This window comes from Rattus rattus, chromosome 18, assembly GCF_011064425.1.
Source record: "Rattus rattus isolate New Zealand chromosome 18, Rrattus_CSIRO_v1, whole genome shotgun sequence".
In the NCBI taxonomy this organism is placed as follows: Eukaryota; Metazoa; Chordata; class Mammalia; order Rodentia; family Muridae; genus Rattus; species Rattus rattus.
In genome coordinates, this window is record NC_046171.1 from 8,897,894 (window position 1) to 8,920,053 (window position 22,160).

Sequence of the window (22,160 nt, forward strand, 5' to 3'; positions counted from 1 at the left end):
TTCCATCCAGCCGTCTCATACTTTAAAAAACCTGGGGTTGGGGATTTGGGTCAGTGGTAGAGCGCTTGCCTAGCAACCGCAAGGCCCTGGGTTCGGTCCCCAGCTCCGGGGAAAAAAAAAAAAAACCTAACCCAGAGATTCCCTGGGTCTCCCAGCCCTCAGGGATCCTAGAATTTGGACAAAGGGCAAAAAACAAAACAACCAAAAACAAAACAAAACAACCAACCAACCAAAAAAAAACAAAACAAAAAACCCTTGGTTTTTAATCACTAGCACCTCCCTTTCCGATGGATGAGAACAGAAGTCCGGCTTCCACCGCACCTCTGACCTGCCACCGAGAGACACCATTAATTACATTCCCCTGTGGAGCCCCCCAGTGACTCTCGCCGTCCAAATGGCAACAGGATTATGTGATGATATACCGATGTTGGACCACAGGCAGGAGGCACATCTTACCCAAACCCCAGGAAACGTACCCACCGCTGTGGAAAAAAAAACAAAAAACTCAACTTTTATTATTACCTGCCTAGAGCAGGAGATTAAAACTGCCTCGAGCTAGGTCCATATATTAGTGTAAAAATCTGTGTCTCTCCCCCCAAAAAATGTACAAACCCCACGTGATTATAGAAAAACCAATGTGGTAGCTACAAGAGAAATCCCCACCCCACCCCCGGCCTCGGTCTACTGCTCCATCTGCTCCCCATCCTAATATTTACTCCACAGGAACGCAGAGGCTTTGCGGAAGTTCTAGCGGCAACATCGCGGTGGGTAGGAAAGAGGGGTGTTTGACTGAGGATCACAGCAGGGGTCACCCCCAGGTCCAGTGTGTCAGAGGCGGAGGGTGCAGAAGGAAGCCAGGGCTGAGGACCATTGTAGAGGGTTGGCCTTCTTTGTCCCCCTCGTCCCCCTCAATTCTGGCGGTGTCCAGTGTGTGACAAGAAGAAAGCTGGGGGGTACCGTCACCTCCCAGGAACCAGTGTTGTCCAGTGGGCCTTGTCCAGTGTGTGCCCAGCATTCGCCCCTGTCTTTCCCTAGGGGATAGCTGGAAGAAGTCAGGCAGGATCCCAACCACAGGGCCAGCTGGGTGGGTGGAGCTTGGCAGGTGGGAAGAACAGGAAGGGAGCTGTATCTGGTAACAGAGTCTTCGGTTCCCTGGGCGGGCCCAGCCCACCTGCAGAGACACTGCCTCTTGGGAATGGGCAAGTCGGGGAGATGGTGGGCGGGGTGCCATAGGCTTCTCTGGTTTTAGTGTCCAGCTTCCCCTGGATGGCTCCCAGTGAAAAAGGGCTGCCAGGTCCTTAGTTTACACTGTGTTGAGTGCATCATCCGCCAGGAACCGATGAAGCTGGGAGAAGGGCGGCCGCTGCTCGGGCTCCCGGCTCCAACACCGGAGCATCAGCTCATACAAGGTCTGCGGGCAGGCGGGTGGCCTGGATAAGTATACCTGAGAGGAAAATGTGACTGGTCAGCACGGACACACAGATGGCCATTAGTTTCGGTATCCGCATGCTCTGCACACTCTGGGCCCCTACCGCAAGCAGCATCCCTTCCCTCGGCTCTGACCTGCCGGCCCTGGTCCCTGAAGAACTCGCCGGCGTTCTCGATGACCTGCTCGTCTGTGAGTTGCCCGAAGGGCTGTGACCTGCAGAGCATCAGCACCTCCCACAGGGTCACTCCGAAGGCCCACACATCACTGGCTGTTGTGAACTTCCCCTGGCACACGAAAAGCCAAGAAAATCAGACAAAAATCTCAGACGGGGTAGATTTGAGGTTCACCCACCCTCACCCTGGCTGTCTCCCTTCTCCTGCCTGACCTCCTCTCGTCTGCCTCTCAGTCCCTGCCTCCTGCTGCCCCATGCTCTGACCCTCTTCCTCCTTATGCTTGTACTGAGCCTCCATCCTAACCTAATCCCTTCTATTCCCAGCTTCTAATTCTTTTTTTTTTTTTCCTTTTCTTTTTTTTTCGGAGCTGGGGACCGAACCCAGGGCCTTGCGCTTGCTAGGCAAGCGCTCTACCACTGAGCTAGATCCCCAACCCCCCAGCTTCCAATTCTTACCCCTCCATCCTGGTACCCTCGGCTCCTGGACCCCTTTCTCCACTCCCCAGTTTCTTGATCCAGAGGGACCCTCGACTTCCAAATAAGGAGAGCGTAGCCCCCAGAAAGGCAGGAGACGGAGGAGCCACAGAACCCGCAGAGCGGCACCCAGTGTCCCCCTCTCCCAGCCCGCCCCTTCTGGCGACTTACCATGAGGATGCACTCCCAGGCCATCCACCTGATGGGCAGCACTGCCCGGCCCTGTACACGGTAATAATCCCCAGCGTAGAGATTCCGGCTCATGCCAAAGTCGGCGATTTTGATGGTGAAATTTTCCCCAACCAAGCAGTTCCGGGTGGCCAGGTCCCGATGCACAAAGTTAAGGGTGGCCAGATATCGCATGCCAGAGGCGATCTGGGCCCCGACGTGTAACAGCATAGGGTAGCTGAGCACAGGGAGAGAAGCGAAGGTGACAGGCTGTCCAGACCCCTCCCACTTTACAAATTCCTGTCGGGAGATGGGAGGAAACCCACACCTCAGCTACCGGTTAGGTCACTCCTGCTCTGGATAGGGAAGAGGTAGGTTCAGAATGGGTCAGGTTCTACTCTACCTTTCCAACCCCAAGGTGCTCATGTTTTGATAAGCTGGGACAGGAGAGACCTCATGGAGGCGCTGAGCCTCTGCACCTGCTCCTCATAAGGTCTCAGCCATTCTGGCAAGTTCACGAATTACCATAGACACATTCCCTTCCTCCTGGCTCCCTCTGGGACCTTCGCTAGTCCGCCCCACCCCACGATCCCCTCTCTCCTTCCTAGCTTGAGTGAGACTTGAGTGAGGATCCGGGAGACCCCCTTGGGCCTTTCCTCGGTGTGTGGGTACCTGATTGTGGGCCCCTGGTCAGACTCTCTGTCCCCAGGAAGCCCCTGAGTGGCCTTGTTCTCCAGCTGGTGGGCACTGAGGAATTGGTTCAGGTCACCGTTCTCCATGTAGTCTGTAATCATGCAGAGAGGGTCATCCTGCACACACACACCCAGGAGCCGGATGATGTTTGGGTCCTTCAGCCGTGACATGATCTTTACCTCCTTCAGGAAGTCATTCCTGGAGAAGCAGAAGGCTGGAGAAGTGATATATTCTCCCCGGCCAAGGCCCTTCCCCTAGGCACTAGCCTCTGTTCCTTGATCTTCAAGGCTACCCCATCTTCAATGTTCCTCCCCAACTTCAAGGCTCCCCCATCTTCAAAGCTCCTCCCACATCTTCAAAGCTCCTCCCCCATTTTCAAGGTTCCTCCCCATCTTTAAAGCTCCTCCCACATCTTCAAGGCTCCTCCCACATCTTCAATGATTTCCCCTCCCCCCCCTTTCTAGTCATCATCCCTGGTCCTTACCTAGCATTTTTTTAAAAATTACTTTTTATCTAATCAAATATAATCATATCATTTCCCTTCTCCCTCTTTTCCCTCCAACTCTTCTCATGTCCCCTCCAAGTGGCTTACTCTCTTTCAAATCCTTGTGGCCTCTCCTATTTATTTATTTATTTATTTATCTATCATATATAAGTACACTGTAGCTGTCTTCAGACACACCAGAAGATCTCATTACAGATGGTTGTGAGCCACCATGTGGGTACTGGGATTTGAACTCAGGACCTTTGGAAGAGCAGTCGGTGCCCTTAACCACTGAGCTATCTCTCCAGCCTGGACTCTCCTTCTTTAACTATTACTGTTACATGTGTATGCCCATAACTGAACTCTGCCCACCCCATTTAGTGTTGCTTGTATGCATAGGTTTTAAGGCTGACCACTTAGGACTGGATAACCATTCAGGGGTCTGCTCTGTAGACAAGATGAATTCTCCCTCTCTCAGTAGTTGTTAACTGGCAATAAAAGCTCTCAATCTAAGAGTGATCTCCCCCATTCACCTAGTATGTGTTATCAATATTGCCGCCGTGAGCCTCACCTGGCATTTTTGGTGGCATCTGGCCGGAGGATCTTCACTGCCACCAGCAAGGGGTGTCCCTTTTGCACACTGATAGGGAAGTCACTACTGACCAGATCTTGAGGGTTCTCTACTTCACACAGATGTACCTGGAGAATGAAGACCATTGCTAGGTCACAAGGACCTCCAAGGCCAGAGGGTCAGATGGGGTATCAGCACAAATGGCAAGTTGCCAGCCAAGGACACATGCAGCCATGGTAACAAAGCGCTACTCTGGCCAGACACCATCAAAGCTGGGGGCAGGCCATCCTCCTTACCTCCCCAAATTGGCCCTCGCCGAGCTTCTCCTTGAAACGGAGCCGTGACCGAGGGAAATCCACTCTGGGGGGCCCATCCCCAACTGCCCCTGGGGGCAGTGCGGGAACAGCGTAGGTGTTGCCCCCTGTGACGCCCTGCAGGGTGACAATGTCAGCCTCGGCGTAATGGGGGACGCTGTTCTGGGGAGGTGGGGGGTAGAAGTGGGGCGCCCGGCTTCTCGGGCTCCATGTAGTCCCCACTGCAGGCTGGAGGGGTAAGGGGAGAAAAGACAGGATGAGCTCTGAGCACCACATCTTCCAGAGGTCCCACCCATGTCCGTCCGTCCCCACCCCACCCCCCGTGTCCCAGCTGCCAGCCTCAAACCAGAGAATGCAAGCTCGACAACAGTACTACCCACCCAAAGGCTTTCAAGGCCACACAGATAGTTGAGCAGAAAGTACAGAAAATTTTACCCTCTGAGGTCTCCTGGCACGACCCTGAACACTAGATAAGTCTAGGCTGAAAGAAGGACTCCTCCACCCAGCATCTGAAGGAGGTCCAAGCCAGGAGTCTCCACCATGTTCCAAACCCTTGTCCCACTGACCAGCAGCTCCTGCTGCTGTCAACCCAGCTTCTCCCTGCCACAGTCCCTCCCAATCCCAAACACACCAAGCTCGAAGACAGGCTGAGACAGGGTACACGGAGAAGAGAGAGGGTGACAGGGCTTCACAGGCGGCCCCCTCAAGACAAGATGTTTATAAACAGGAGGGAGGCAGAGGATGTCGCCTCTGGGCCCTGGGGAGGGCCCAAGGAGAGAAAGCAACACAGAGGAAGGAGGAGAGACAGGAGTGGGCAGCATGAACCTTCACCTCTGGGACTGCGGAGAGAGGACACAGGGGAGAGAGGGCAAGCGCCCTGGGTGAGGCCCTCCTCCTCGCAGCTCTAGAGAGAGGGGGAAAATAAAGGAGGAGTTATAGAAGAGCCAGCACCACAACAGCAACCTCTCTGGCTCTGGAGAGCGGCGTGTGAGAGGAGGGGACAGAGCTAAGACTAGCAGCCTTCCCCTGGGCTCCAGGGGTAGTAGAGGTTCTAGCTGGGCAGCTCAGGAGATCAGAGCCACAGTGGGGAAGCAGAAGAGTGCAAGGTGTGAGGGCTTCGCCCTGCCCAGTAGAGTCACGGGGGAGCCCCGCAGAGCCCAGCAGTAGAGGGGCTTACCCTGGGTGTTGGTGGGTTTGGCCCAGGCGGGTGTGGGGGGGCCCGGGCCTCGAGGGGGACGGGCGTAAGTGGCCAGAAGGAGGCGGTAGGCCGGATTGGAGAGCAGCAACGCTGTCGGGAGAAGGAGGGGGGAGACACGGGGAAGGGATGAGACTCAAGGCTAGACAGACAGGGAGACCTGGAATAAGGCAAGAGTGGGCGTGTGGGAATGGAAGTCCAGGAGACGGAAATAGAATAAAGCAAGGCCCTCCAGAGTAACAGAACTGAATGGATGGGCGATGATAGATGGGCGTCGGAACTGATGTCTGACTGCTGGACAGACAAATGAGTTTATGAATATAGATGGATGGCATGGCGATGGGTGGTTAAGTGAGTGGATGGATGGACAGATGGACAGATAAATGTGGAGGGTAGGGAGACAAGGAGAGGGGCACAACAGAAGTCTACCACACAGTGACAGGATGGGCCCACTGGCATTGTAGGTAACAGACAGGAAAGCCTTGGGGGAGACTTTATGGAGATGGATAGAAATGAGAAAAATGAGTCAGAACTGGTATAGACAGTACAGGAGAAGGAGGGCTACGGTAAGGATACAGGCGGAAGACAGACGTGGTGGCACTGGAACAAGGCAGGCCTTACCAGAGCCATTGGGGACGCAGGGCGCAGAGTGAGTTGGAGTCCCCCGAGGCCGGGGTTCCTGGTAAGGGGGTGGCTCTCGGGGCCCTGGGCGGTTGTTGATGAGGATGGTGTCCCCAGGGACAGAGAGGTGAACCGTCAGCTCCTCCTCCAACACCCGGCGCTCTGCCTAGTTACGGGATTAGATAATTTTGCCTGAGCCACCACTTAGCATGGCTTCCTGAGTTGCTCTGTTCTCCACTCACGGCAGCCTAACAGCTGTAGCTCCTATGGCCCCACTTCCCTGAGGTCACACTACTGGACCCAACCCAAATCTGACGATACACTAATTATCAGCCACAATGGACACGTGGAAGTCCAGGGCATACGGAGAGCGAGCAACCCGATTATTGTCTCCTTCACTCCCCTACTCTTCGGCTCCCAACAGGCTGGTTGGGCTTGGTTAGAGAATGGCAGGGGAGGAAGACAGCGCTGGCTGAGGGACAGAATGTGAGGTGAGGATCTGTCCTCAGGGCTCTTCCCTGAGGGAGGGCTGCCCTGCTGCCTGCTACATCCTGTACCAGAAGGCCCTGCCTCTTTCAAGGGACCAAGTAGGGACTCTCTGGCTCTTGCTCCTCCCTAGCTCTGGTAACGGCCAAGTCCTCTCACCCAATGAGGCCCACAGAGGTAGGAGCCAACTCACGTGGTATTACTGACACACTCATGCCCACTCTTGAGAATGGTCTTTTTCTGAGATTAGTCCACACCCTACAGATCCTACTGGCCCCTGATTCTGCATGAGAGCACATACATACATACACCTACACTCAAATACACTCAAACACATACACTCATACATACACACACACATATGTTCACACACACCTACACACTCATACACTAAAAAATACAACACTCACCCACATTCACACACACATCCAAACACATACATACGACATTCACCCACATTCACAGACACTTGCATACACACATGTACACATACACAAATGCGCACACACAAACACAGCACTTACATACACACATGCACACACACACATGCACTCAATGCATGCATACATACTCATATATTCAATACTCATACATATTCTCACACACACGCACTCATACATACAACACACACATGCACTCACACTCATATACAGTCATACACACACTCATGCACATGCACACACACACTTACACATACATACACTGCCCTGCCTACTTTGCTGAGCAGCCACTCACATATACTCTCACACTTGTATAGTCTTTATACACACTCAAACACGTGCACATGTACATGTACATGCACACATTCACACACATGCACACTTTCACACTTATATACACAGTCCTACACAACTCACACAATGTACACACACATGCACATAAACATACACTGACACGTCACTCCCATGTGCACACATGTGCGCGCGCACACACACACACACACACACACACACACACACACACACACACACACACATCCCTGCTCACCTTGCTGAGCAGCCGGCGCCAGTGCAGCCTCCAGAGCATCAGGGCAATGATAAGGAGGAGGAGCAGGATGATGGCCACCAGGCAGCCAATGAGGATGGCAGTTGGGCTCCCCTCCGCCTTGGCCACAGGCTGTTGACCCCGGGGCTCCAGCTCTGATAGAAGAGAAAGGTCAGCACCACAGCTGCGTGTCCTACCCCACCAGAGGGGAAGACCCAGGAGGAGCTGAGGTCAAAGACTGCTCACCCAAGCTGCTGAAGTTGGTGGGAGGCGGGCCAGGCGGCCACCAGGGGGCTGGTGGGAAGGTGTCAGAAGAGTCGTTCACCACATCTGGGGAGAAGGAAGAAAAGTCAAGAGGGAGTGAGGACCCGAGGGGACACAGCTGTGTGAGACCTGGCGAGCTGAGGAGGGCAGGTGGTTAGTAACTACCCAGAGCAACCTCACAGGTTCCGCATCTGGGGAATCCCTGGCCAACAGGAAGTGGATAATTGGGGTGGGGCCCTGCAGGCTTAGAAAAGACGCTGTTCCTCATCTAGGCAGAACAGAAGTCTTTCAGGCTTAACCAGACTTCCCTCACTCAGGATGAATCGGGAACGGGGGAACTTATACAGGAAACACAGAGAGATTTGGTGAAAAGGGACCGTACACGCCAATAATCCTAATGGCTTAGGAGGCTGAGGCACAGGAAATCATTGAAATTTATTTTAGGCTGGCCCAGGTTAGGTAATGAGACCCGTCTCAAAACAACAGAATCGTTTTTAAATTTTAAATTATATTTAAGAATAATCTGCCTGGATGTGGTGGCGCATGCTTTTAATCCCAGCACTCGAAGGCAGAGGCAGGCCTAATTCTGTGAGTTACAGCGTAGCCAGGGCCGTAAAGTGAGACCTTGTCTCAAAAACAGAATAAAAATAAAAAAGTCTGTAAAACACCAAAAACAAACAAATAAACAAAAAACCCAAAACAAAACAAAGACTCTACAAAAGAACCGGGGTCTGATTATTCCACCTTTGTTTGAGAATCTCGGGGGGGGGGGTGACAGAATATCAGGACGCCACAGGATTAACTGTCAGATGACAGGGAAACCTAAGGGGCTAAGGCTGGGACACACCGGGGGCTTACCCGAGATGAAAGAGATCTCGCTGAAGAGTAACCAGGGTCCTGCAAAGAGGAATCTGCACTGCAGGAAGCGGCCCACGTGACCACCCAGGGGCACCGAGATGGCCCTGGCTCTGGGGTCTCCAAGGCTACCCCCCAGGGCATGGCGTACAGGCTCTCCTTCCCAGGCCATGGCGGGACCCCTTTTAAACCGGCATTCCACCCCGCCTGGGAGGCGGGCTCCCAGAGTGTGCATGTTGTTACAGTGGACCTGAGGTTAAGAGGAAAACACTGAGTCAAGGCCAGGAAAACCCAAGAGCTCCCTCCCAGAGAACAGAGCTCACTCACCTGCATGGTCTGGAAAGACCTCAGCCGGTCAAACTCAAACTCCATCTCCACGTAGCCGCTGGGGAAGCTATGGTTGCTCCATCCTACATAGTCATAGCCTGGCCAAACCCGCAGCTCCTGGCTCTGCCTGAAATCATCCAGCCCCACCACGCCGTCTGCCAGTTGGCCCAGACCACCGTACTGCAGCCTGAACGTTGGGAAGGAGAAGGGAACGTTGAGGGAAGATGGTAGGGACCACGCGTGTTTTCTGCACACACACACACATACCCTGTAGCGGCCTGGAAGCCCGATTCTCACTGACTCTTCCTTCCCAGCCCACCCCAGTGCCATGCAAGGTTCTCCTCCCTGTGCACTATAGCCCAAACTACCACAGGAAACTCTGTGGGTCGCACATGGCTGAAGTGCCATCACTAAGGTGCACTGTTCGGTCTGCGGTGTTATTCATTGTGACCATCCCCAACAGATATTCTTAGCTGGGGTGGAGCCTCGTTTGGTTTTTAGATAGTGTCTTAGGGAGTCCGGGCTGGCCTAGAAGTCACTGCGTAACAAAGAGGAGCTGACATTCCTACTGCTATGCCTCTGCCTCCCAAGGACTAGGATTACAGAGCTCTGGATGTCCTGCAGGTTTTCTCACAAGGTGGTCCTTGTCTGACCGTGGGGTAGCTCTTTCTACTTCCCACAAAGTGTCCTTTGGACTAGTGGTCAGCTCTGTATCCTTTGGTCCTGGCCTGTCCTACCTAACCGGCATTCTCCTCCCCAGTTCTTCCATTTCACTGACCAGGCCACTCCCTGCTCTACCTCACCTCACGTGCAAACACACACAAACATGCACATAAACATGCACATACACACACGCACATGTACACATACACATACATGCATATGCATGAACTCACACACATACACATGCATGCATACACATACACGCATATGCATGAACACACATGCACACAAACACATGCACACATGCATGTGCATGCAGACATGCACATACACATGCATGCGTGAGTACATACACACTCGCATACACATGTATGTGCATAGACATACATGCATATGCACGCACACATGCATAAATGTACACACACATGTACATACACATGTATACATGTATGAGCACACACAGGCATACACATACGAGTGTATATATTCACATAGAAGCATATACACATACATGCATATGCGCGCACGCACACAGGTAATACATACATGCACACACATGCACGCCCATGTTCATACATACACACACATGCACACATGTACATACATATACATGCATATGCACTCGTGCACGGGCACGCACACGCGCGCGCACACACGCGCACACACACACACACACACACACACACGCATACACACACACATGCCCTTCTCTCATCCCAGGCTCCATGTTTTGCAGGGCCATCTCTCTTACCCTCCAGCAGTATATCCATCGTAAGTGGAATCATTGAGATACACCATCTCGGACAATTGCATGGTCTGCCCCACGGGGGCTGTATAGGACAGGAGTCCGTCTGGGAGGGTGGAAAGAGGGGAGTTAGAGGCACCAGGCCTGAGTGATTTTGGCCCTTTCTTACTAGTGTAGAGAAGGCTAGGCTGTCTAGTCCCCTTTCCCCTCTCTCTCCCTGACACCTTCCAGTCAGGAAAGGCTCTCTGATGCCCTTCTTCCCACCCTCTAGCCTATGCTTCCTGGACTGGAAAGGATTTTCGAGAAGCTGACCTACTCACCCCGCCAGAGGCAGCCATAGAGCTCCACCCGAAGACAGACACTCATGACCCGGTCAGCCCTGGGGTAGAAACGGACCAGCCGGGCCACCATGGGGGGCCCGAGATCCTTCAGCACCACTCCCCCAGGATCCTCGTTACCCGAAATCACCTGTGAGACAGGGAAAAAATGTGGATGGGTGGGTAGGGCTCTAGGTCAGAGGCAACCTCCCAGCTTTCAGCTGCTCCCTGGCTTAGCCTACGAGGGCCACTGAGCACACAGTACTGTACCTACAAGGGTCACTGGGCATACAGTACTGTACCTACGAGGGTCATTGAGCACACAGTACTGTGGAGTGCAGCTGGGTATTTTAAAAAGAGGATTCTGTAGCAGTAACCACTGGTGACTCTCAAAGCTCTAGAGGTCTGACCTCGTTGTACCTCAGCTCCCACCCCCTGACCCCCACCTGGTTCTATGTGTCTCTAAGCCGAACATGCCACTATACCATACCCTTACCCAGACTCTCAGCACCCAGAATCCTGTCTCAGCACCCCCACCTGCTTCACCCCACTCCCTCTGTTCACTCAACAGCTGACCGAGTGCCCACTCTGGACCAGACATGATCTCAGTGATGAAGTCAGCCCCCCACCCCACCCCACAGGACAGCTGTGAGGAACAAGAGACAGTGTGTGGGGTGGTGCAGTGAGGTGGGGGTTCGGAGGGAGATCTGCAGGAGGTGATATCTCCAGGGAGAACTGGATGGAGGAAGAGGGGGCCTGCCTGTGTCTGAGTGAAGGGCTTGCCACGCCTAGAGAAAAGCAGGTATATGGGCCTGACTGTGGGGAGGGACCTTGGCTTGTTCCATGATCACCAATAAAAGCAGTACGGCCAACTGTCTGTCCATGTGTGTAGATTTGTGCACTCAAATGCAGGGCCTGCAGAGACCAGAGGAAGTGAAAGATCCCCTGCTGCTGGAACCAGACTAACTGAAGGGCATTGCACTCCGCAATTGGGGGTTTTTGTTTCTTCTGATCCAGTCAAAGCCAGTGCTGGGCAGACAGCGGGGTGTGGCGGTCTGATTACTTCAGCTAATGTGCGCTGTTTGTAGCCTGGAGGAAAAGGTTTGCTATGCAGGAGAGCTTGCAGAATGGTTTAGACTTCTTCTCAGCTGGATGAAAGGGCAGCTTAAAGCTGGGTGTGGAAGGGGAAGAGACGCCACAAAGGTGGGTACAGAGAGGATCTGGGAGAGTAGAAGCCCCTGATACGTCTCAGTTGTGGTCTGAGGTTGCTAAAATATGGGAATGGGGAAGTAAGTTTCCCCTAGTTGAGAACAAGAAAAAGGAACTGATCTGGGGTAGGAGTGGGAAATGAGGTCGTCTGGAGAGGTCAGGGTTAAGTTTGAGAACTTTACAGGAAGATAAGGGGCAGCCAGGTTGTGAGTCTGGAGCTGGAGATGCTGGAGCTCGGGCAGTGACGGATGCTGTATGGAGTATGGCAAGAAGGCTTACGTTCCCAGGTGCCTCTCCTTCCCAGCCTCACCTCCTGACCCCATCTGTCTTTCCAGTCCATCCAGCGGCGGCCATCTCGGGAGTAACGCAACCGGTAGCTTCGGGAGAACTCTTTGCCCAGACCCCCAGCATGGCGGCCCTGGGTGCCCACCAGAGCCACCAGGTGTAGCCTACGAAGGTCCACCTGCAGGTACTCCTCTTCTTTGGGGAACACAGGCCCTGCAGGGCACCAAGCCCCATCTCCATCACTGCTTTCCAGCCTGGGAGAACGAAGGAGGTCAGAGAGGCACTGCACCCCAGATGTCACTTATAGCTGGCCTCACTGAGTAACCTTGTAGCTCAGGCTGGCCTCACTATGTAACCTTGTAGCTCAGGCTGGCCTCACTGTGTAACTTTGTAGCTCAGGCTGGCCTCACTGTGTAACTTTGTAGCTCAGGCTGGCCTCACTGTGTAACTTTGTAGCTCAGGTTGACCTCATTGCATAACCTTGAACTTCTAACACTGAGTGACAGTATTATAGCTGTCCCACTCATTTTTGGGGTACTGGGAATTGAATATAGAGCTTCATACTTGGTGAGTACCCTAACCAAACCCCGTTGCCAGCCTGGATGTTGGGTCTATTTAAAACCTGCTAGGGGTTGAGGATTTAGCTCAGTGGTAGAGTGCTTGCCTAGCAAGCGCAAGGCCCTGGGTTCGGTCCCCAGCTCCAAAAAAAAAAAAAAAAAAAAAGAAAAAAAGAAAAAGAAAAAAAAAACCTGCTTCCACCATGCTGTTTATGTCTCAGTGGCCTGGGCCTTCTCAAAAAAGGGGCTAGAAGGGCACAGAGGGTGCATTAAAGAGCTCCCTCAAGGTGACCCTCAGTGTCAGGTACCTGCTGTGGCGGGCGGCAGTAGAGTCCGACCAGGAGCTGGACACAGAGATATCGCTGTCTGGAATGGTGCGGTCCTGCATGCCCAGGGCATAGCGGCACTTGGCTGAAGGACACAGGCACAGGATGAGTCAGAGCCCCCCCAACTTTCTGACTTCCAAGCTCTATTCCTCAGAACCCCAAGATTCAGTCTCCTCACCTGGGTCAAAATGTCCCTTCATGTCAGCATCTCCAATTGTCACCAAGAGTAGCAGCAGCAAGAGAGACGAGAGGGTCCCTGTCCCCATCGCTCCTGATCCCTCTGGCCTATGGAGGAGGGGACAGCATCTCTGCAGGGGACAAACAGGAGAGTCAGCTCACCAAGGAATCAAGGTACAGCCAACAGCAAGGGACAGACAGGAGGGCTGCTTTGGGGATAAGAACAGTAAAATGGCCAAAAATAAAAATAAGAAGTCAGTGTTTGGAGAATGGCTCTACTTTTAGACTGCCTTCTACACACCAGGCACCGGCTGAGTCCTCAAACAAGACAGTGTAACTTTATCCTCGGCCACTCTGCAAGGTATATGTTACGGTCCATATTTAACGCACAGAGAAACCAGATAGAGATCCGTTTGTTAAATGACATGCCTAAAGGCCTTCCACACCCACCCCCTTCAACCAATAAAATAAAAACAAAAAGTAAATAAAAACAAAACAATGGCTTCAAAAGACTGCAGACAACGCACAGAACAGGCAAAGAAAGGGCTCAACAAGTTATACTAAACATAATAAGTACTATAAATGATCCAATATAGAAATGGCCTAAGACTTTGAATACGCACTGCACAGAAGAACAAAGCCAACTTGTTTAAAATAGAGATTTAAAGAAAAAAAATAGTCAAGTTCCTTAGTATCAGAAAAATACAAATCAAGCTGACATAGGAATTTTTTTTTCCTTGAGACAGCCCTCAATGTGAAGCCCAAGCTGATCTCAGACTTACTAAGTAGCCTAGGCTGGTCTTGAACTTGGCAGTTCAATATCTTCAATATCCCAACTGCTGACCTTGACAAAGTTTTTTTTTTTTTTTTTTTCGGAGCTGGGGACCGAACCCAGGGCCTTGCGCTTCCTAGGCAAGCGCTCTACCCCTGAGCTAAATCCCCAACCCCGACAAAGTATTTTTTTAAGCGTTTTTTTATAACTGGTGCTGGAGAGATGGGCCAGAGGTTAAGAGCATTAACTGTTCTTCCCCAGCACCCCGGCTCAATTCCCAGCACCGACATGGCGGCTCACAACTTGTAACTCTAGTTCCAGGAGACCCAACACCCTCATACATACATACATGCGAGCAAAACACCAATGCATAAAAAAAATAACATTAATGTTTTCCTGTTGCTAGTGCATCACATGCATGCAGTACCTGAGGCGGCCAGAAGAGGGAGCCAGAACTCTTAGAACTTGAGTTACTGATGGTTGTGCGCCAAATGGGTGCTGGGTCCTCTGCAAGAGCAGACAGTGCTCTTAACCACTGAGCCATCTCTCCAGCTCCGACAAAGTATTTTTAAAGGTTATAGCTTCGTGGGGACAAGGACAAAAGGGAAGCCACCAGGCGGGCTGGGGTGGAAAGCTTTTAGGTAGCTATGAAAAGAAAAACAGTACAGTGCCAGAGAGGCGGCTCTAAGGTTGACAACCCGCGTTCTATCCCTGGGACTCAGGAGTGGGAGGAGAGAATCAGCGTTGAAGGTGAAAATCAACTCTTTTTTTATTTGTTTGTTTTTGAGACATGGTCTCTCTACACAGTCCATCCGAGCTGTCCTGGAGCTGTGTGGACTAGACTGGCCTTAAGAGATCCAGCTGCTTAACAGATCCAGTGGTGGATGTGTGCCACCACTCACGGCAAGAATTGGCTCTCGAAAGCCATTCTCTGACCTACACACAAATGTGTACACAGACACAGACACAGACACAGACACAGACACAGACACACACACACACACACACACACACACACACACGGGAGATGGCTCAGCAGTTAAGAGCACTGGCTGCTCTTCCAGAGGACCCCAGTTAGGTTCCCAGCACTAACATGGCTGTTCACGGCTATCTGTAACTCAGGTCCTAGAGGATCCCATGCTCTTGTCTGGCCTCCAAAGGCCACAATGTGTGCTTGCGTGGCACAGACATGCATGTAAGGCAAATGCTCATACATATAAAATTAGTAATAATAATAATGCATAAATTTGAAAGAAAGGTGGGGTATGGTGGCATACATTAGTAATTCAAACACTTCAGAGGTGTTCAAGGTCAGCCACAACCCCATTCTAAAGTTTGAAACAGGGCTGGAGAGATGGCTCAGTGGTTAAGAGCACTGGCTGCTCTTCCAGAGATCCTGAGTTCAAATCCCAGCAACCACGTGGTGGCTCACAACCATCTGTAATGAGATCCAATGCCCTCTTCTGGTGTGTCTGAAGACAGCTACAGTGTACTTACATATAAGAAATAAATCTTAAACAACAACAACAACAAAAAAAATTCTTTCATTGAAAAAAAAAAAGGTTTGAAACAGCCTGGGATACATGGTATCCAAAAACCCAAAGCCAACGACAGGAAAAGAAGAAGAAGGGGGGGGGGGGCTGGAGAGATGGCTCAGTGGTTAAGAGGACTGACTGCTCTTCCAGAGGTCCTGAGTTCAAATCCCAGCAACCACATGGTGGCTCACGACCATCTGTAATGGGATCTGATGCCCTCTTCTGGTGTGTCTAAAGTCAGCTACAGTGTACTCACATACATTAAATAAATAAATTTAAAAAAAAGAAAAGAAATAAAGGAGAAAAACCCAGGTTCAGTTCCTAGCATCCACACTGTGGCTCACAACCATCCATACCTCCAGTTCTAGGGAATACAATGACTTCCTCTAAGCTCCATGGGTGCCAGGCACAGGTACATGTGCATGCACACACACACACACACACACACACACACACACACACACACTACACAAAACACTCATAAACATAAAATGAAAATATACAAGTAATTGCTTTTACATGACTCTGACTTGGCACGTGTTGGTCGTACCACTGCTGAAGACAAAGGAGCCAGACTCGGAAGTCCAGGAACTATTCCGCCCGTGAAAGCAAAGGGTAAACAAACCCCTGTTTGCTCACACTCTCATGGGCACGTCTGGGGGACCGTGCCACGGAACACAAACAGGGAGGGCAAGAGAGGGTGGAGCACATGGCAAAACTGTTAGTTCTATGAAAACTCGTGGGGGCAGTACCATGCGTTTATGTACAACCATGTGACATACTAAACCAACATAAAAACCCACTCTGGTTTCCAAAACATAAAGACGTCCTAGAAGTTTAGTTGATTTACTGAGGAAAACACAAGAGAATGAAGCATCGGCTAAGCCGGGGCCCCTCAGCCCTCAAAACGTACAACCTAAGGACACGACTCCATCATCGCCAATCTTGCTCTCCTCTATGGGTCAACCTCTGTGGTAGCTAGACCAGTGGCTGGACGTCTTCTCAGAACTTGGCTTGCTGTTTCCCTGAAGATTGAGATGTTTTCTCTGTTTCCTCTGGGGTGCAGGCAGTTTACCCTCCCCAAAACCACCCCAGATGAAGTCTCCATATAAATGCAGAGGTCTGCTGGCCTCTGTCCTCGGGACACCTGGCAATGCCTGAATTCTGAAGGTCCTGGAATCCTTTAAGACACTGCCCCTCTTACACCCCTGCCACCAGGTCCCCTCAGTTCCCCTTGCCCTGCCTCTAACATCTCCTCACTCCAAGTTCCAACTTACCCAAGGTAGCAGAAGAGCCCAGGGCTGAGAGGACTGAGTTGCCTTGGAGGTTGAGGGCAGGCTTAAACTATAGGGAGGCTGGGTCACCCCAGGAGGTAGGAGGAGTTGGGGGTAGACTCCCCCAGCCCTTTGTCCTCCTCCAGCTGCTCCCACAATGCTCTAGGGCAGGAATGTAAAAGGAGGCAGCTGAAAAACCCCATCACTGAAGCAGCAGCTGAGGGGAGCTGACTGGGTGGCTAGAGGGAGAGCCTAGAACCAAGAGGCATCACCACCAGTCCCTTGGGGATACAGCCCTGCAGTGCAGAGGGGCAAGCCGTTGGGACTGGAAAGTCTGGCAGGGAGTTCCTGGGTGCTACTCTCCACCCCCACCGCTAGAAACAGCAGGGCCCTTGTTCCCCTGAGTAACCTTCATGCCTATCCCAGATGACTCATCAGAGACAGACAGTGCTGAGAGGAGCCTGGGGCTGAGATACAAAGCCAGGCAGGGACAGGAGGCGTGGAAGGGAGGAGGGGGGAAGACAGAGCAGAACACAAAGCCAGAGGTAAATAGAGCAGGCTTGAGAGCAGGGCGCAGGGCCAAGTGCAGGATCTGCAGAGACTTGCTGACAAGGTCTGGGGCAACCCCTTTCTCCTCGTCCCCTAGGTCTTGAATCCCACAATCAATCAGACAGGCTCGGGAGAACCACCTCAATGCCCCCCCCCCCTGCACCTGGCCCTTCTTCAACCAATTACAAACCAAGCATCAGGACGCTCTGCCTCGGGCCCTTCCTTCTCCTCTCCTAAACCCATCTCCCAATCCCAGCTCTAGACACATACATACCCACAGGGGTGGAGTAAGACTTAAACCCACAGTAAACACTCAATGTACTGTGCTCACACACCTCTAGCGTCTAACAGCCTCTCACATACATTTCCCCTTTCCTTTTTACCTTCTGACCCCCGTATATCCTACTGGCCTGTGTCCCACCAAGACCTGCTCACACACAATTCCTATTCACTCCATACAGATCTCGGCATCTTCTGTGTGTGCATTTGATTGCTTTGTGTTGATTTGTGTGTGTGTGTGTGGGGTTGGGGGAGGGGGAGTTAATTGTTTGGGTTTTGTTGTCTCACTATGTAGCCCTGGCTGGCCTGGAACTCAAAGATGCTCCTGCCTCTGCCACCCGAGGGTTGGGACTAAAGACGTGTACTCCTACAGCAGGATGGTTGGTCTCTTGAGACAAGGTCTCAAGTTCAACTACGATGCCAAGGAAGGCTGACCTTCAGTTCTTGATCTCATCTCCCAGAGACTGATTACAGGTAGGTGTGCCACACACCCTGAGGTAATCTATAAAGTCAGATCTCACCATGTGGCGAATTACTAAACGGCAGACTCAGGCTCCTGTGATCGGAAGACAATGTGAGACACACGCAGGCCCTGAGGTACAGGATCCCCAGAGAACTGCGGCACCCCCCCCCCAAACATCCAGGGCGACTGAGCCAGAGGGAAGCCAAGGGCAGGTGGGGACAGGTGGGACTCGGATGGGAAGAACAGCAAGAAAAACAAGGGCTATTCCTCCACTTTCTCAAGCATTCTACTGTATTCGACCTGTCCCTATAATGCCACATGGGTCTGGACACACCTCCATCCTTCTCAACCAGTCAGTCGTAGGTCAACCGGGCGGTGGCTGGGAGGGGGGGTACTGAAAAGGAATGCCCAGCCAGAAAGGGACCCTGGGAGCTTTGCTCATTGGGCGGTGACCTGTCTCTTGGCACAACCCGGCAACCACCGAGCGTGGCTGGTCTGGTAGGTTGGGCGTCAGGCTGGCTCCCTCTGGCCTGGGCAGCTTAACAGAGCATGTCCGTAAGCATGGCACCCGGGGTGGGGGGTGGGGGCGAGAGGATGACTCAGTGGGCTACATATGCGCACCTGTCCTCTTGGGGCTCGGTTCTCCCTTCGCCCAAGAAAAGAGAGGTCTTCTCTCTCTTTTTGGAATACTTTCTCGGAAAGTCGGGGCCCTCTGCTTTGGATGAGGAGTCAAAATCCTGGAGCAGCGAGCTTAACTGGAGTTTCCCAACCCGCGCCCCCTGCCTCTTGCGCGTCCCCGCCTTGGTCCCTACCTCTCCTGGCTCTCCCGGGCCGACCCGGGCGTCCGGCCCCGGCTCGGGGCCTCCTCGGTGGCGGGGCGCGGGAGGGGAGCGCAGGCGCCGGCGGGGCTCGGGTGTCGGGAGGCGGCTCCCGCGAGCAGCTGTCGGGGGCCTGTTCCGGGAGAGGAGCCAGTGCGGGGCCGGATCGCGCCCAGGCGCCGCCTCCCCGCGCCCGTCCCCCGCCGGTACTCCCGCCCCGGCGCCCGCGCTCCCACGCCCGGCGCCGCCCCTCGCTCCTCTCCTGGTGCCGTGCCCGCCCCGCGTTTGCCCCCCCCGGTGCGTAGCCTCCCCTAGGTGATCCGCACGCCCATCCCCCGCCGCCCCGATGCTGGGGTACAGCAGCACCAGCAGGGCCCTAACTGCAGCCCCCCTAAGGCCCGGGGATGGGGGGAGTTGGCGCCTTCCCTCCTCCCCTTTTTCTGGGCTCGGTTCCTGGAGAGAGGGAGAGAAGCGCGGAGAAGCAGCCCCAGGGCACGCAGGAAGGAGCGGGTTCCCACAAGCCCAGCACCCGAGCGAGAGCTGGAGGCCGGCTGGGGGAAGGGAGCCGGACTCACCTGTCTAGTCAGACCCTCTTGGTTTACACCCCACCCCATTTGTCACCCTTTGGCACACACCCCTTCTGCGAATCCCAACCTAGATTACTGCTCCCTTTGCCCGCGCGCGCGCCCGGAGTCTGAGAGCCGATCACACTCTTTTAGTCCCAACTTTTTTCTGTTCTTTCAGAACCTCTCCCTAGCTCGGCAGCTCCCTCCTGTCTTCTCAGGAGCCCTGAGATCCAAACCCCCAAGCCCCCAAGCTCTGGGTCCCCCTGGGATCCCTGCTCCATCCAGGCTAGCTCTGGAGTCTTTCTCAGGCAAACCTCCCTCAGTCCCAGCCAGCTCGGTCCCTGGTGGAAGCCGCAGAGTGGCTTCTGGCAAAGAGAGGCGCAAAATGGAGCCAAGTCGAGGTGGGGGTGGAGGAGGAAGATAGATAGGCGCCCTGAAAAATAAGACAGGAACGCAAGGCCCAGGGGTACAAGGAGACAATGAAAGGAGAGAGCTGCTGAGCCATGGAGGCAGGAAAGAACGACAACAGAGCTTGTGTGAGAGGTGTTCCGTCTCCATTCAGCACCACCTGTCAGTCCTACCTCTCTCCAAAACCCCCCAAACCTACCAAGTCCCCCGATAATGTCAGGCCACAGTAAAGTCTCCAGTCTCACAACCTGGTTGAAACACATCTCAACTGATTCAAAACTCACACCCAAAAGCATTTCCAGAGAGTCCCAAGAAAAACACGAAGTCCAAGCTAGACAAGTACACAAAAACCTACCAGGAAGATAAGCTGCCCCTACGGAGAAGCCAAGACAGGCTAGGTCTCCAGTTTATAAACCCAGGGACGCTCCAGCTGCTGAAGGACCTGCTAATAGCTCCCATGGTCACTGGGAGAATTGCCTGAGACTTTTCCACCGAGACCTTAGGGGACCACCCCCCAAATCACCTACCCCTCTGCAGACAGCGATGGGAAATCTGGGTTCTGCAGAGGCTGGCCGGGGCGTGGAGGCTGGCTGGGGGGTGGGGCCAAGGTTTCCCAGTAACCTCACCTGCGCTGGTGACAGCCCCTCCTCCCAGGAGGGCCGCTCTGGGGAAGACCCGGACGAGCGAAGCTTCAGCTCCTCACACCCTGTGGGACATTCCACGGCACAGACTCAAACAGCCCAGTGAAAGGTGCATGAGAGGTGTGGAAGAAACTAGAGTCTTGAAGCCTTTGACCCTTTCTCATTGTCCCAGGAAACATTCCTAGTCGGTGATGCCCACCTCGTCCCAGACCAGGGCTGGAGGAGTAGGAGGGACGCAGGGCTGGGGCCCAGCGGAGTCAAGTGACAGCAGAAAAGGAGCTGGAGCCGGCTGGAATGTGCTGCTTGGAGCCCAGATTCCCAGGGGCCAGAGAGGGAAATCCCAGTCATCTGTGGCTCCTCAGCCCGCTGCTCCTCTCCGGGGGGCCCCCCATTGTACCCTAGAACCAGGGAAGGTCTCTCTACTTCTCCCTCATGCACACTCTAACCATGCTGGACCCTTTTCTGCAAGTCCGGGGAAGAAAAGGCAAAAACGGCCGGGGGGGTGGGGGAGGGATGTGAGGAGAGGCACGTAGGAGAAATAAGAGCTCAGACCCAAGGCCTGCAGACCACCCGGCCATTGCAGGGAAGCAGGACAGAACCAGTGAGAGGAGACTGGACCACATGGACCCACCCTCACCACCCCCAACACACACTAGCTCCAGTTCCTGGCTGGAGCTGCAGCTGCCTCTAGGGGAGCAGGTTGGGTCAGCAGCTGGGGAGAGTGGGAAACCTCTGGTGGGGGCAGGGTAAGGAGCTGGAAGAGACCCTGGCCATAGGTCATACTTTAAAGCCACCGAGTTCAAATGGGAAAATGAGGCCTGGGGTGTGATAGAAAAGGAAGAAATGGGGTTGGGGATTTAGCTCAGTGGTAGAGCGCTTGCCTAGCAAGCGCAAGGCCCTGGGTTCGGTCCCCAGCTCCGAAAAAAAGAAAAGAAAAAAAAAAAAAAAGAAATTACTTAAATCCGGGACAGAAAAAAGAAAAAAAAAATGAGGCCGATTAGCTGGACATAGTCTGGGGAAAGAATGGAGAACGGGGCACCAAGAGTCACCCAGGAGGGAGGTTGATGGTCACATAGAGACAGAACGTGGGAGGGGGACACACGTCTGGGACGCAGAGGTGGGAGGAGAGTTATGAAGGGAGATGGTGCCCAAGTAAGTGTGGGAGGGATACAGGGACTCTGTAAGAGAGGGGAGTTTGGGCAGGGGAGCTGACCCAACACGGAAGGAAAGCAAAAGCTGAGAAGGTAGGTAACGGGAAAAGAACAAAACAAAACAAAAGAGAGAGAGGCGGTTGGGACGAAATTGATTATGAAGGTATGGACTGAGGCATGGAGGCACGGCGACTGAAAGAAAAAGTTACTGGTGCGTGGGGGCAGACTTAGGAAGGAAGGACAACTTCAAGACCGAGAGAAAGGCGGAAGATAGAATTAAACCTGTCCCCAGGCTAAAGGCCACCAAGGCCCCGCCCTCACTCTGGTCAACCTGTTCCCACATAGGGCCTCCATTCTTCTCCCCTCCCACCAAGGCCTACCTGGTTCC

The 22,160-nt window shown here is 53.3% G+C and overlaps 1 protein-coding gene across 1 annotated transcript; it reads right to left on the bottom strand.

Moving 5' to 3' along the window:
* Positions 1–483: 483 nt before the first annotated feature.
* Positions 484–20,582, bottom strand: Ddr1 (discoidin domain receptor tyrosine kinase 1). Its single transcript, XM_032889073.1, is given in 19 exon segments — positions 484–1,444; positions 1,564–1,713; positions 2,247–2,481; positions 2,916–3,134; positions 3,992–4,119; positions 4,288–4,482; positions 4,484–4,533; positions 5,483–5,593; positions 6,122–6,287; positions 7,595–7,746; positions 7,838–7,921; positions 8,714–8,960; positions 9,038–9,224; positions 10,452–10,551; positions 10,766–10,913; positions 12,282–12,510; positions 13,122–13,224; positions 13,318–13,447; positions 20,508–20,582. Coding segments are annotated over 18 exon segments (2,733 nt in total). The 5' UTR covers positions 13,406–13,447; positions 20,508–20,582; the 3' UTR covers positions 484–1,303.
* Positions 20,583–22,160: the final 1,578 nt, after the last annotated feature.